The 16,912-nt window shown below is 40.0% G+C and overlaps 1 protein-coding gene across 1 annotated transcript; it reads left to right on the forward strand.

The window, feature by feature from the left end:
- Positions 1 to 12,340: 12,340 nt before the first annotated feature.
- Positions 12,341 to 13,714, forward strand: LOC149236710 (uncharacterized). Its single transcript, XM_089369009.1, has 2 exons — positions 12,341 to 13,342; positions 13,505 to 13,714. Exons 1-2 carry the CDS (start codon positions 12,341 to 12,343, stop codon positions 13,712 to 13,714), a joined length of 1,212 nt encoding a protein of 403 aa, XP_089225135.1.
- The last annotated feature ends 3,198 nt before the right edge of the window (positions 13,715 to 16,912 follow it).

Below are 16,912 nucleotides of genomic sequence, written 5' to 3' on the forward strand. Positions count from 1 at the left end.
TCAATGGCACTCCAGTGGAAAACGAAAACGCTTATGGGGTTGCTCTTAAAAGATAAACAGGTTGAAAAATATAACATCTTAACCTATATTGAAGATGTGAAAATAATGTTGACGAGCCTAAGGTTCTGCGTGGACAATATAGTGACCCATTTGATTTATGTGTAAAACCACATTCCCTATAACTCAAGGGTGGGGAGGGAGCAATTGGATCCCCTGGGTTCTAGTGCATAGGCTCCGACCAACATCTCTTCCTCAGAGAATGATTAGTATGGGTAAAATGTGATAGGTGAATCCCAGGTCTTCCTATTAGTTTTGTTAAGGTTTGTGGCAATCTTCTTATTTACAAATGATAGCAACTTAGATGGTTTGTAGTCGTTGATCCGAGTTGACTCAACTCCCGGATTTAACAAAGATCTTCTGATTTCGTGATGTGATTAGAATTTCATTAAAAATAGCATAAGTGAACATATATGCATGTTGTAATAAAAAAGGAACATGAAAATCATCAACAACATAGAATAACAAAATGTTGATAACGGAGTTCATCCAAGAGGGACTACGTCTCTGGGCCCCGGTGTCAAGATGGTGTAAGCCGATGCATTAAGTGTTGTCATTAGTGATGATATACATAAGAGGTGACGTCGCTGTCATACAAGGAAAATTCCCTCACGCAGGAGTGGCTCCAAGAGGTGTTCCACTACAGGAACTCTCAATCAAAAAAGGACTCCTATCAGTATGACATAAACTCATGCATGATGATAATGAACATCCCGCCAACATGGCATAAAGGGATTTCAATGCAATCATACATGGCAACACATGAGTATCCCATCAACATAACGACAAAGGGATCTCAAACAAAACATGACGAATCATGACAACAAGTACATCCCACAAATGATTCTGCATCACATCAAGCAGGAATCATGAGACAAGTAAGAAACAAGATCCCACATCAAACATCAAACAAGGATTTGTGCAGCACAATGCATCTCATAGCAAAAAGAAGTACATGAACACACTGCATATACCTCACATCCTGGGGCCATCTGAAGAAGAGGATGTCAAACTGCTGAAGTTGGTCGTACCATCAATCTCACGACGTCGAATCTCATGGAATGATTGCTCGCACGTTGAATGCTGACACCTGCACTCCACTTTGAAAAGTGGCTGAAAAATGAAATGATCAAATGGGAAATCTGAATACACCATCAGATTTGTGGCGTCGAATAGTGCAAAATTGACTGTCAAATTTCTGAATTCTGAGAAAGTGGAAATCTGGAGCTTAAGGAATCTTTTAGATTCCCCCTAGATTCCTCAAAGATTCCCTCCTCCAAGTCCTCTGGAAATCTGCTGCTCAGATCAAGAAACCGATTGCGCCATCGGGTTCGTGTCACCGAGAGGTGTAGGATCGACATAAAGATTTTCCAATTTGGACACTACAAAATTTTCACCCTCTTGAGAATTTCGCCCAATCATGGTTCTACTTGCTTCTTCTCTGGGCTCATGGTTCTACCTGCAATAAATTAATTAAAAAATTTGTGCCTCGATCTTCGTGTGTGCTCTTGGCTCCTCCATCCCCTGGGCACACTTACAAATGATTTTATATAACTTTTTCGAGCAGATATTACAATGAAATGGCCACTGACCCAACAGTAAAATTCTGAATTATAATGAGGAGGTCAAGTGGTCAAACCCCGACCCCTCCATATTTACACGCCTTTTAGTTTTTGAAAAACCGTGTTAATGTGTTTTTGGGGGTCGAGTCCGCATTGGGCAGCCCGCCACTTAACTTCCACGGATATGTTGTATGACACGTTGTTTTGGATTGGGCCATTGGCGCGTTTAATGGTGGCGCGTTGGTTTATTGGTTGGGCCGCCTGTGGTGCGGGCCAGCCACGTGGCCGAGCGGGTTCAATTCCTATCGGCCCATCTTTATTTATGGCATGTATGAGTGTGGTGGGACGTGGCCCAAGTCCACCAAAGGTGGCCCTCCCACCGCCCGTAGTTATGTTGTATTAACAGGAGTTAGTTGGAGGGCTCAGCAAGGTAATGGCCGCCAAGCCACATTTAAATTTAACTTTGTTGTTATGTGGTTGAGGGAGGGCCGGCGAGGGTCATGGCCCGTCAGCCTATAATTAAAAAAAATTGATTTTATATGTGTTGGTCGTTTGGGGGGGGTGGCGGGGTTGGTGGCCCGCCAACCCATAATCTATATATATATATATATATATATATATATATAGATATATATATATATATATATATATATATATATATATATATATATATATATATATATATATATATATATATATATATATATAATTTTTTTATTAAAATAGAACACATTTTTTCGAATTTGTCTAATATAGGGGATATTAGACAAATTAACGATCCAACAAATTCACCTGCTTTCAGGAGCTAGGTTTCATACCCCGGCTTGGTCAAATTGTAGGACACTTAAACCTTGCCCATTGCCCAACTTTGACCAAAATTTTGACTGGCTCATTCTCCCTCATATGAGCTCGGATTGATGAACCGTTTGCACCATTGCGATCAAGACGACAAGATCTACGCTCTGGTCCTAGTTCGAAAGCATTCTGATCACTTTGATTTTTGAGCTTTCATAAGCCCTCTTTGTCCTATGTGTGTCCCTGGAGCCACCTGGATCAATCCTCCCCACTGAGGAGCTTTTGGTCCTCCAAAAGCATGAAAAATAATATGCAACTTTTATGTACCTTGTCTGCATCACAAGCGTCCTGAAAATGTCTCGCTTCCATCTCCTTTACCTTTATTCTTCGAAGCCTTAAGCAATGATCCGACACCTGCAACCTCTTCAACCTATAGTACAATGTTTTTGCAAATTACATGCTTGACTTTCATGACCAACTAATGAACCAAGAATCCCATACTTGCCACGAGTTTATAACACATACCCGGTGGTGAAGTTTACATCGAAATGGAAACAATACCCCAGCTATGAAAACAAGGCCAACATATCATTGTTGCTCCAATAAGTGATGGAAAATACATCATCACTGCAACACATGATTTACAACAATAAGTCAAAACACTATTTTGTTTTGACAAGTGATGGAAACACAACATCACTTTTAGAGTGTAAAATGCAACTTAAAATAAGACCAGACATCATTGTTGCTTAACAAGTGATGGAAAACATGTCATCACTTTTACATTTTAAAATGCAACAAATGATTTACAAAAGCATGACCATGATAAGCTAACATATCTAGAAACCATTTTTCACTTATCAATGTGAATGGGTCATTCCCCTGTGGTGGTTTTGCTTGTCGAATAACTACTTCACCTGGTTCATGCACCGACACTTTATCTTTAAGGTGTTGTTGTGGATGGAGCCTCCAACATGTGGCTCTTTGATGGCCACCTCTGTTGCAATGACTGCAGTACATATTCTTCCTCCAGATCTGCTTAACATGTTTCTTTACCTGCTGTTGAGAGGGTCTTTCATGCCTCCTCCTTTTGTGTGCTGGTATTCTCTTCCAACACTTAGAAATTGTATGGTTATCTAATCCACAAAAGGTACATGTCTTTCAATGCCATGTTTTACATTCCTCATTAACAACGTGATTATAATCGAAATGAACATTCGAATATCGAAACTGGTTATACCTTTCCTTGTCATCTCTGGTGTCATTATGGTGATAAGAGCTTGCCTCAACTCTTTCCCTGCAATGGACACTACCATGGGATGATGGGGATGTGTTCCAATCATTCTTTTTCCTTGACAATTTCAACAATGTCTTGGAAGCATCTGACACCTTCGAGCATTCTCCCTCAGTGTATCTCAATCCTGCAAATTGAGGTCTCTACACAACCTCCAATGGTTGAGTTATGCCTTAGTTATTAACAGCAAGTTCTTCTCCTTCCTTGTATCTCATCCTGGTAAGAAGCCTCATGTTTGTCCATGTAACTGGTATCTCCACATCTCCAACAGAAATCATACTATGTGAAGACGAAACCAAAAGGAAATCAACATCTTTTACCTCCATTGTCGAGTTGGAAAGAACTGATGAGGGCTTCTCATCATCTATTGTTGGTGGTTTGCTAGTCGCCTCGGCACGTTCCCCAACTTCTTTCCTGACATACACAAGTCCTGCCTGACGGGGTAATTCTTCTACTTTAATGGGGTTGACAATGTCGTGGCCATTAACGCCCAAGCCTTTTCCTTCATACGCCATTTTCTTCAACAGTTTGGAGCCAATTCTTGTGGTATGATTTTCAAAAACAGTGAAATCATCATCAGGACACATACATGAATTTAGAGAATTACTTTTTACCTCACATGGATCACGTTGCGGCTTTTCCAAGGCTTCATCCTTAGCTTTCATTTGTTGTAGCAAACTCTGCTTTTCCTCTTTCTCTTCATGTGGAAGCATCTTCAATTCAGCGTTCCTTGTTTGAAGATTTTGGTTGTTGTACTTCAGTTCTTCAAATGCCTCTTCCGTGGCTTGCAACTGAAGCTGCAATCGCTCATTTTCCTTTGTCTCTTTCTGTAGAGTTTCATACATTATTTCCACCCTTTGGGAAATTTTGAGCATGGTCTCATACATCGCTTTTTCATCCTCTGTCGCTGCATGTTCCATTGTTCATGCTTGCAATTCACATCCATGCAAAGACTACTTTGATACCAAACTTTATCCGAGTTGACTCAACTCCTGGATTTAACCAAGATCTTTTGCTTTCGTGATGTGATTAGAATTTCATTAAAAATAGCATAAGAGAACATATATGCATGTTGTAATGAGAAAGGAACATGACAATCAACAGCAACATAGAATAACAAGATGTTGATAACGAAGTTCATCCAAGAAGGACTATGTCTCTGGGCCCCTGTGTCAAGATGGTGTAGGTTGCTGCATTAAGTGTTGTCAATAGTGATGATGTACATAAGAGGTGACGTCACTGTCATACAAGGAAAATTCCCTCACACAGGAGTGGCTCCAAGAGGCGTTCCGCTACAGGAACTCTTAGTCAAAAAAGGACTCCCATCAGTGTGACATAAACTCATGCATGATGATAATGAACATCCTGCCAACATGGCATAAAGGGATTTCAATGCAATCATATATGGCGACACATGAGTATCCCATCAACATAACGACAAAGGGATCTCAAACAAAACATGACGAATCATGAAAACAAGTACATCCCGCAAATGATTCCGCATCACATCAAGCAAGAATCATGAGACAAGTAAGAAACAAGATCCCACATCAAACATCAAACAGGGATCTGTACAACACAATGCATCTCATAGCAAAAAGAAGTACATGAACACACTGCATATACCTCACATCCTAGGGCCATCTGAAGACAAGGATGTCAAACTGCTGAAGCTAGTCGTACCATCAATCTCATGGTGTCGAATCTCATGGAATGATTGCTCACACGTTGAACGCTGACACCTACACTCCACTTTGAAAAGTGGCTAAAAATTGAAATGATCAAATGGGAAATCTGAATACACCATCATATTTGTGGTGTCGAATAGTGAAAAATCGACTATCAAATTTCTAAATTCTGAGAAAGTGGAAATTCGAAGCTTAAGGAATCTTTTAGATTCCCCCTAGATTCCTCAAAGATTCCCTCCTCCGGGGCCTCTGAAAATCTGTTGCTCAGATCAGGAAATTGACAGCGCTATCGGATTCGTGTCACCTAGAGGTGTAGGATCAACATAAAGTTTGTCCAATTTGGACACTACAAAAATTTCACCCTCCTAAGAATTTCGCCCAATCATGGTTCTGCCTGCCTCTTCTCTGATCTCATGGTTCCACCTACAATAAATTAATTAAAAAATTTGCACCTCAATTTCTGTGCATGCTCTTGGCTCCTCCATCCCCTAGGCGCACTGACAAATGAGATTATATAACTTTTTCAGGTGGATATTATAATGATATGGCCATTGGCCCAACGGTAAAATTCTAAATTATAATGAGGAGGTTGGGTGGTCAAACCTCGAACCCTCCATATTTACACGCCCTTTAGTTTTTGAAAAAACGCATTAATGTGTTTTTGGGGGTCGGGTCCGCATTGGGCGGCCTACCCCTTAACTTTCGCGGATAAGTTGTATGGCGCGCTATTTTGGATTGGGTCGTTGGCGCATTTAATGGTGGTGCATTGGTTTATTGGTTGGGCCGCTCGTGGTGCGGGCCGGCCACGTGGCCGGGCGGGTTCGATTCCCGCCGGCCCATTTTTATTTATGGCATGTATGAGTGTGGTGGGGCATGGGCTGGGTCCACCGAAGGTGGCCCGCCCACCGCCTGTAGTTATGTTGTATTAATGGGAGTTAGTTGGAGGGCTCAGCGGGGTAATGGTCATCGAGCCACATTTAAATTTAACTTTGTTGTTATGTGGTTGAGGGAGGGCGGCGGAGTTCATGGCCCGTCAGCCTATAATTAAATAAAATTGATTTTATATGTGTTGGTCATTGGGGGGGAGGTCCTGACAACTATTTTTATTAATACTTTTAACTTATTATTAACATCCTAACAATTCGAAATGTTAAATAATTTATAACTAATTTTAGAATATTAAACTAAATTTAGAATATTAAATATTTCCTATCTCCCTTTTTAAAAAAATTTGAGAACTTTTTTAACTAATCTCCAACGACTATTTTTCAACGACTAACCTTGGGCAATGATGCATCCCTGCTATTTATTCATGAAGATTGTATGATTTTTTCCCACCTTGTCCTAAGGATGAACCACATTAGTTGGTTCGAAACGTCGACCAAATCCTAATGATGTGATTAATCCGAAAGACATTTATCTACAATATGGATCACAAAAGTCTCAGATCTAACAATAAATTTACCATTCGTATTTTATTGCATCGCTCTACAGTCCAGTATAGGGTAGATGTGTAGGTGTAATGTAAGTATGTAAATAAGTTTAAATGTCGGCTCAATTAATAATAAAACACTAAAGTAATAAAAATAATAAAATTCAATTTGTTATATTTTGATTTTGTTATTAACGTGTGAATAGGCTTTGTTACAATATCATGGGGAAATACGATGGTTTATCAATACCACATGCCCATAAACCATAACTTATTTCACAATCAAAATATTTTATAACAATATGACAAGATTCTTAACCATGGATATTCGCCCCCACCTTACCTTGTATATTATTAACTTGCAAATAAACTTTGTTATAATACCATAGCTTATCAATATCACATGCCGAAAAACCATAACTTATTTCAAAATCAAAATACTTTATTTTATAACATTTTTTAGATCAAATCTAAGAGGCATTGAGCAACACATCTCGTGCCTTCCTCAATCAGAATTACCAGGCTCCAGTGCTAAGGAGCTAACTCCTGTGGAGTCCTATGATGAATAGTTGTTAGTATGGTTATGGTAGTTTCTATTTTGTCTAGTTTTCTTGATGTATATGTCGGCTAGCATTTCTTACTATAGTTATTTAGGTGATAGATGTTTTCCAAACATTCAATCATATAAGGCTTTGTTTGACAGGCTTAAACTTTTGAGGTTTTGGATGACATATAATGTGATTCAGTGGCCAACAGACCTGGTTTCCCAGTGGGCAGGTTGAGGCCATTAAACGTCTATTATGGATGTAACCTACTTTTGAAAATGAATGAATGAAAAGGTCCTGCCAAGCTTACAAACAAAAAAAAAATCTAAGAGGAAAAATGTTATAATTACTTTTGAGATATCTCCAAACCATCTATCCTCACTACTAAAAATATTCCCATAGAAATTAAATCAAGGTTTTAATAAAATCAAAAATGAGAATATTTGTATATATAATGAAGTAAATTTTTTATAATATAAATAATATTATTAAGAACTAGCTTATATCCATCTTAACTAGGAATCCAAGTGATGAGAGCAAGCAAAGTGACTTAACAATAATGGAGGAAAGATAGTGCATGATTCTTTTAAGTTTTCACTATTGTATTCTTTTTGACATGATTGATCCAAAATATAGTTTTAATATTTTACAACTAATTGAGTTTTTTTTAATTTAGATACTTACTTAAACACAATACAATGGGATTAAATTTAAGATAGAGAGAGAGGGTGGGGGGAGAGAGCATGGAAAGAGCGGGAGAAAAGACCAAATACATAGAGATAGAGGAGGCGAGTGAGAGGGAGTGACAAGGGAGAGATGGAGAGAGAGTGAGGGAGAGATGAGAGAAGGGAAGAGATAGAAGAGGAGAGAAGAGAGATAAGGTGAGAAGGGGAAGAGAGAGAGGGGGAGGCATAGAGATGGAAGGAAGAGAGAGGAGAGAGGGAGGGAGATAGTGACAGAGTTGGAGGGAAGAGAGAGAGATGGGGGGGAGAGACAGAGTGAGGTGGGAGAGAAAGGTAGAGAGAGGAGTCAAGAGAGAGAAAGGGGGAGAGAGGAAAGAAGAGAGAGAAGGAGAGAGAGAGTGATAGAGATGGAGTTGGAGGGGGAGAGAGGGAGGGAAGAAGGCATAGAGGGAGAAAGGTGGAGAGAGAAAGGGAGTGAAAAGGGAGAGATGGAGAGAGAGAGAGGGAAAAAGGAGAGTGGGAGGGAAGAGAGAGAGAGAGGGAAAGAGGAGAGTGGGAGGGAAGAGAGAGAGAAGGAGAGAAGGGGAAGTGAGTGAGAGAGAAGAGGAAGAGAGAGAGAGAAGGAAAGAAGGGGAAGTGAGTGAGAGAGAAGAGGAAGAGAGAGAGAGAGGAAGCTAGATATATATATGGAGAGTGAGTGTGTATGTTTGGGGGGTGAGATAGAGAGAGGGAATAAAAAAGAGACGCGTAGATAGAAATATAGATATCATATAATATTATATAACCAAACTAGATTCATCTTAACCTTGGATCTATCAAGCGCCAAGAGAGATCAAATCTCTCGAGGTGGAAACCTTTCTTCAAGTTTTGCACTCAAAAAAGAGGTTTGCACCTTGAGAGATTTTATCTCTCTCCGCTTATAGATCCTAAATTAAGATGAATCTAGTCTAGTTATAAAAATTTAAACCTCTCAAATTTGAAATGTTAACGTTTACAATTTACAATTTATAATTTTATTGCATGCACAACTTGACAACATCCACAACTACATATAATTTATATTTTAAAAATATAGCTATATTAAAAAATGATTTCTATTTAATAATATTACTAATTATAATATATACGAAACAATAATAATGTATTTTTTAATTTTATTAATAATATAAAAATAGCTTTTAAAAAAAAATAATAATAATAATTTAAAAAATAACTAAAAATATTTTTGAACATAAAAAATAAAATAAAAAATGTAATTAGATTTAAATTAAATCTATACTCTTGTTCCATGTAACTTATATTCTAAAAATAGGACTAAAGTCAAATATGCTTTCTGTTTTATAATATTAAAACATATAATATATCTAAATTATGAAATAATAATAATATATTTTTTAATTTAATTATAAATAGAAAGATAAATAAATAACAATTTAAAAATTATTAAAATTATTATAAAAAAAGCACATCAATTCATTTATATATAAAAATATAATTACCAGTTACCACTACCACCTTGAGTCATTATTTGAATGAGCTTCATCGTCTTCAAAATTTGGTTCTGGTTCAGGACTGTTACGGCTAGGGAGCTACCGGTTAGAATGTATCTAAGTACAGGTGGGTATGACTGGCTTCTGGTGAAAGAATCCTGGCATCTGTGGAATCCGATAGATGGGCTCTTGGGTAAATCTTCATTCACCTCTTCATACAGGGGGAGGAGTTTCTATTTGCTACCACTTACCAATACCAACAATACATAAAGACCTTATCATATATCTAAATTATGAAATAATAATAATATATTTTTTAATTTAATTATAAATAGAAAAATAAATAAATAAAAATTTAAAAATATATCAATTCATTTTTATATAAAAATAAAATTGAAATTTTAAAATAAAAATTATAATTGAAATTTTAAAATAAAAAATATAATTAAAATTTTAATATATAATTTTTTAATAAAAAATTTATTATTTTAAATAATTTCATCTTCATATATATCATTTCAATCAAATAAATTAAAAATTATTATGATACAGATAAACAATTACAATTATTTAAATATTTAATTTAAAAATAATTATTTTAATTTATATTTATATTTATTTTCTTAAAATAAATAAATATAAAGGGTCTCGGACTCACATGGTTGATGGTAGAAAAAAAGGTACGAATGGAGATACGAAACCCTCTACGGATGGCGTCTGATATGGGCTAGGGTTTACCTGCATGACCTGCACTGATGGAGTATGTCCATCTTTCCTGTACCGCCTTGGCTGGACCCAGCTGTCGTTTTCTCCTGATGCTCGTCGCACTAGATTTTGTTTTCCCTCCGTTGCAACCCTCACTATCTCTCCCGTGATTCCATCGTGACTCTGCCCGTTTCCTTTCTCCAAAGCTCAGTTCAGCGTCAACGACAAAGGTCTACTACTCCTGGTGGCAGCGGTCGCATCATTTTCGGTAGACAGTTATGGAGATGGATTCGGTTGACTACTCAGATGACCCTATCGCTGATGTCTCCATCTGGGCAACCCACCCCTCAATCTCAAATGGAATGTTCCCCCTCAGCACCGATTTTTCGGATGTCATTGCACCTCTGCTATCAATTTCGAGTCACTTATGCCCGGTTGTTACCCTACCTGAGGACCCCCCCTCCTGGCCGGTTACTGCTACCCCTCCCCCTTCACCGGCATCCCTATAGTTTTTGGCTCGTTGCATAGGCCCTAACCTCACCACGGGCTCCTCGAGTTACCCACCACATCCTCTGTCCGCCGGTTCACACTTCCCTACATCTTCCCCTCCCGGTGAACCCTCGGTTCTTCCTCATGATACTCCTCTTGCTGCATTTCATGCAACTCCTCTCTTTGTAAGCATCCCCACGAATTTGGAAGCAAACCCTACTAGGCCAGGACTGAATCCACCAAACCCTCATCTGAACCCTCACCACAGCGGCACACAGGCGGACAACAACGACAAGAGCCACAAGTCAGGGAAGAAGCAAAAGTGCGTTAAACCCAGGTCCCAAGACATTGCACTTCGATTGGGTGAAGACATCCAGTGGGGTCAAAACATGGACACCACCGACAAAGTCTTGGTAGGTAGGGTTCGTGGGAGGAGTTATACCGTGGCAAGGCTTAAACAATGGAGAGCAGAAATCTGTGGGCGTCATATGGCAGAACTATCCTTCATACAAACCTTCGTCTGGGGATGGTTTGCATTAGGCTTTGCGAGAGCCGAACACACCAATTGGGTCCTACCTTCCTTCTGGCACATTGAACAAGCCCCCATTCTCCTTTGTCGATGGAACCTTCTTTTCGACCCTGAGCAAGAACAATTGGGCGCTGGACCATTGTGGGTTAGATTATCGGGCATGCCCCTCCATTTTTGGTTTGAGGACATTTTCAGACGCATCAAAAATGCCCGGGGAACCTACTTGGAGCACAATAAATCATATTTAACCACAGGCATCATGGCATATGCAAGGATTCTGGTCCATCTTGATACCAAGGACGGGCTGCAGGAGCAAATCACTCTGCTATGGAGACATTTCTCACAGGTTTAGATCCTTGATTATGAGGGGGTCCCTTTTAGATGCAGGAGATGCCACAAGGTGGGTCACTTATTCAAGGCTTGTCCCCTGAATGGAAACGCAAGGGCAGAGGACAAGGGAAAGACGATCCCTTCCAAGGCTACCAAGGATTCTAAGCACCATACCTCCTCTAAAGCAGCAGCGACAGCAGCAGTCAAGGAAACGCCGAAGAAGCGCGGCAAAGCTCCCTATCAACCTCCATCTCCTCCATTGACCAGGGCTAGGGCAGTTGAACCGGCTGCGCTTACTTCGGATATGCCCATTTCTAATCTTGTTTCTTTGAACTTCTCTACTTCTTCATGTTTTATTGCATCATCCATTGTTGATCATCAAGGAATCGCAATTTTATCTCCTCTCCCTAAATCATTGGCCTGCTCCCTGCAACCCCCCCCTCCCACTTTCTCTTGCACCCCCCCATCTTTCCCGGAACCGACCCCTTCTACCCGATCCACAAACTCTGAACAAGGGTCTCTCACTCATAACTACCCACTTCATTCACTCTCTCGATCTCTACCCCTCGATTCTATTGGCATTGGTTTGATATCCCCCTCCATCCCTTTGAAACCTCCTAGGGGCAGACCCTCCTCCCTATCCAAAGCCAAGCAACAGGCAGGGGAGGAGGTTGTCTCAGGCCGACAGCTTGCTATTGACCAGGTTCTTAGAGCACAGAACACCCTGGAACCATCTCCTCCATGAAGCTGCTCTCCTTTAATTGCCGAGGGTTAGCTAGCCCTGAGAAAAAACTAGCTTTTCATAGGCTTCTAAGTACTGAGCTGGTAGATGTCATATTCCTTCAGGAAACCCTGGGTCTAGCGGAGGTTATCACACACCTACTAGAATCCATGTTACCTGGTTGGACGTTTCATGCCCTTGATGTTAATGGACGCTCTGGTGGTATTGCATTAGGGTTCAATTCTCGGACTATCAAACTTTGTAATATTTGGGGAGGCATCGGTCATATCGGGGCGGACATCTACTCATCCGAACTTGGCTCTGACATCAGACTCCTCAATGTTTATGGGCCATGTCAAAATCGTGGATATTTTTTGGAGCATTTACTAAATTCTAATCTATTGCAACTGGACAATCTAATCCTTGGAGGAGATCTAAATTTCTCAATTGGATACTTCAAATCTTGGGGTCATCATGCCCAGATTGACCCTCTATCTGCTTTCTTTGAGAACATCTTAGAGGACCACAATCTCATCGATATACCATCTGTGAGAATACAACCTACTTGGAGGAACAGAAGAACTAGGGAGGATAGGCTTGCTAGAAGACTAGATCTTTTCCTCAACAAAGAGCGACTGCTGAGTACGGGTTATAACTATAGACAGTGGGTTGGATCATGGGGTATATCTGACCACTCACCGATATACCTTGAAATCAAAGGAGGTCTGAACAAGCCCAAATCTCCATTCAAGTTCAACTCAACATGGTTGAAAGACGCATCCTACATAAATATGGTAACAAATTATTGGAAGACACACCCTCCTACTGCTGGTGGGAATATAACTGAAGGATTCGCTCATAATCTAAGGGAGCTGAAAAGATTATCAAAAATTTGGGCACACAACAAGAGATTGTTGGATGAACAAACCCTAAGGGACACTGAAGCTGAGATAGCTGCAATGGAAGATGAGCAAGGATGGGGACACACAACTCCTGATCAGAAGGAGAAGCTCACATCCTTAGTAGCACAGAGAAGCAAAATTTTAAAGGACAGGGAAGAAACTTGGAGGCTGAGAAGCAGAGCCATTTGGCTGCTCGAGGGAGATGATAACACAAAATTCTTCCACAAATATGCAAATGGGTAAAAATCCATCAACACCATTTGGCATCTGACAAATGAGCAGGGGATTAGAGTAAATACTTTCCAGCAATTAGCCACCCTGGCCACATCTCACTACAAGCAGCTATACAAAGCTCCTCCCAATGCTACATTGGCCGAAATTATCAGAGTGGCACAACTATTTCCTCGGTTCGTGGATCAGGAGGCTGTAATGGATCTCAACAAGGAGGTCACTATGGGCGAGCTCGAGGCTACTTTGAAATGGTTCAAGTGAGACAAGAGCCCAGGACCAGATGGCTAGTCGGTGGAGTTCTACATTGCTTTCTTTGAACTTTTGGGTGATGATCTGCTTAAGGTCATTGAAGACAGTCATATCACTTGGAGGATGTATGAGGCCTTCAACTTCACATTCATTGAACTTATCCCTAAATCTGATCCTACCTCATATGATGACTTTCACCCCATCTCCCTCTACAACTGCATATATAAAATCATTGCCAAGATCGTAGCTAATCGTCTTCGCCCCATCTTATCCTCCCACATTTCCTCTGAACAGTTCGCTTTCCTCCAGGACCAACAGATACATGAAGTTGTTGGAACTACACAAGAAGTGATGCACTCTATACAAACAAAGAAATTGAAAGGTATGATCCTCAAGGTAGACCTCTCCAAAGCTTTTGATCGTGCAAGTTGGTTATACATCAGAATGATCTTAACACATCTTGGCTTTCTCATAGAATTTATACAATGGATCATGTGTTGCATAATTAACATATATTTCAGTGTACTTATTCATGGATTGGCATCACCCTTCTTTCACTCAAAAAGAGGTCTCAGGCAGGGATACCCTTTGTCCCCCCTATTGTTTTTGCTTATTATGGAGGGGCTCAACAGACTTATAAGGGAAGAACGCATTATGGGCAGGCTACAGGGAATCAGGACCACCGACATATGCACTCTGACACATTTACTCTTTGTAGATGATGTGTTGATTTTTCTCAATGGAGATATTGGGGATTTGACCAACATACAGAACACCATGGAATTATGTCGAACTGCTACAAGCATGGAAATCAATAACACAAAATCCACACTAACAGCTTCAGGGTGCACACCACCTGAGATACATTTGCACTCCACAGATTTCGATTCACTCTTCTGCAGATGGAGGATGGTCTTGAGTACCTGGGGTACAAACTAAAACCACTTGGATACAAGACAGCAGATTGGACATGGTTAATCTCCAATCTAGAGAGAAGACTCAATATCTGGCACCATAAGTACCTCTCCAGAGCAGGTCGACTAGTTCTCATAAAAGTTGTACTTGAAGCTACCCCTGTATATTGGATGTCATTCGCATGGATCCCCTAGGGTATACTGTCAAGAATACAAAACCTCTGTTGCAGATTCCTTTGGAAAGGTAAACAGGCTGGGAGAAGTTTTCCCTGGGCTAAATGGGAATCGCTCGCTCTACCTAAGAAATGGGGAGGATGGGAAATCAAAATGCTGGATGATTTCTCAGCTACTCTGGCAGCCAAATTAGGATGGCAACTGATTACCACCAACAGCTTATGGACAAGAGTGACTTATTCGAAATATATATCTCCCCTCAATCTGATGGAGTAGATCCGTCGGTCAAGTTGGAATAACACTGGGATCTCGATCATATGGAAGGCCATGATAAACTCCATGCCAATTATCCGTGATGGGATCATGTGGAAAATCCAATCTGGTACATCAGTTCGCATTGGATTAGATCCCTAGATTGGCTGTGGTAACATCCACAGACTTCCACAGGACCTTTTGCTACATCTCACCAATACAGGGATCTCTCATATCAGTCACATAGCAGACCTGGAGCACACCACTATATTCCATCAAGCATGGAAATTTGCTCGGAGCTTACATATCCCTCAGATTTGGCACCAACAATGGGAGGAGTATATAGCTGCACTCATAGAATCGCACACCAGAATTACTGAGGGGGAAGACGAGATCATCTGGGCACATGCAAAAAATGGCTTATACTCCCCTAAGGAGGGATACCTATGTATTGTCGTTTTCCATCAACCCCTGGCTGTTGAACATTGGTGGAAACACCTGTGGAAATTAAAGGCGCCTCCCAGAACTAGATTATTCATGTGGACAGTACTAAGAAATAAGGCACCCACGGGAGACAATCTGAACAAGAGAGCCCTGCATGGACCATCCTGGTGTTGCATTTGCAAGAACAGTTCTGAAACTATAGATCATATATTCCTTACTTGTCCAGTCATTGTGGACCTCTGGAACACCACCCTTTTGGCCATCAACTCCCACTGCAAATGGCAGGGCAGGAGTATGCTAGATGCTTGGACCGCATGGTGGACCACAACGACCCTGATCAAAGCTAGGAACCTACCCCCTCCTCATTTGTTGGGCAATCTAGATCGCATGTAACCACTGCATATTTCAGGAAATCATTCCTTATTGGCCCTCCGTTATCGCCCACATTCTGGCTAACTGTAACTCCATCCCTGAATATGATAATATTCCACACCCTAGGAACATTGTCCCTGAGGACTTCAACCGAAAACAGCCCTGGGCATACTTCAATGGATCAGTACAAGAAGTTGGGTGTGGGGGTGCTATACTATACATTACAAACTCTCATTATTATAAAATACAAATGGGTCTAGGAAGGGGTACCAACAATTCTGCAGAGCTGATCACTCTAAAACATCTCATACATTTTGCTTTGGAAAAACATTGTAGGAATATTCAATTTTTTGGGGACTCAAAAATTGTATGCAATTAGATAAACAATACAATTAACTGCTTTGCTTACTCATTGAGACCTATCTTGGAAGAGGTGCACAGACTCATTGCACAATTTGACCTCTCTATTTGTCGCCATATCTACAAGGAACGCAACCAAACTGCCAATCAACTTTCCAAGGAAGCTGTGAACCGGCCTCGTGGCACATGGTTGATCCTGGAGCATAGGGATGGTGTACATTACCAGTACTACCATTGTCCATACATGGATTATATAGCATAACTGGCTCAAAAGGAGCCTGTTTTTTACATGTTTATAGTTTTTTGCTTTAAGTTATCAGTTGTACATACATGACAAACGTAAGTACTCCTTGCAAGGAGTCTTTTTTTATCTCTATTATGAACAATACAGAAAATATACCCTCTCAGAATAGAAAACATAAATCTTTTTTTGATACTCCCTTTCTTGATAAGCAATAGCCTCACATATAACGTATGCGAAATACATCTACAATATATAATTTTCTTATATTAATAAAAATTATGATTTTTCCAAAAAATATATATATATATATTAATTATCCGCATTCAAACTATAAATAAATATGCACCCCAAATTTCCAAAAAAAAATGAATATTTACATATAACACCATTGTTAATACAAACCATACGAATTTTCTTTAGGTGAAATTTTGACATTAATGCTAAATTTAA

The sequence above is a fragment of the Pinus tabuliformis genome, chromosome 8, assembly GCF_031772625.1.
Source record: "Pinus tabuliformis cultivar Carrire ecotype Pingquan chromosome 8, CPIR1, whole genome shotgun sequence".
Classification (NCBI taxonomy): Eukaryota; Viridiplantae; Streptophyta; class Pinopsida; order Pinales; family Pinaceae; genus Pinus; species Pinus tabuliformis.

Excerpts from the sequence above, each read along its gene's own strand:
- LOC149236710 (XM_089369009.1), top strand. The coding sequence starts at position 12,341 with ATGAAGCTGCTCTCCTTTAATTGCCGAGGGTTAGCTAGCCCTGAGAAA. Across the intron at positions 13,343-13,504 it reads AGGAGAAGCTCACATCCTTA|GGGATTAGAGTAAATACTTT; the intron begins GTAGCACAGAGA and ends ACAAATGAGCAG.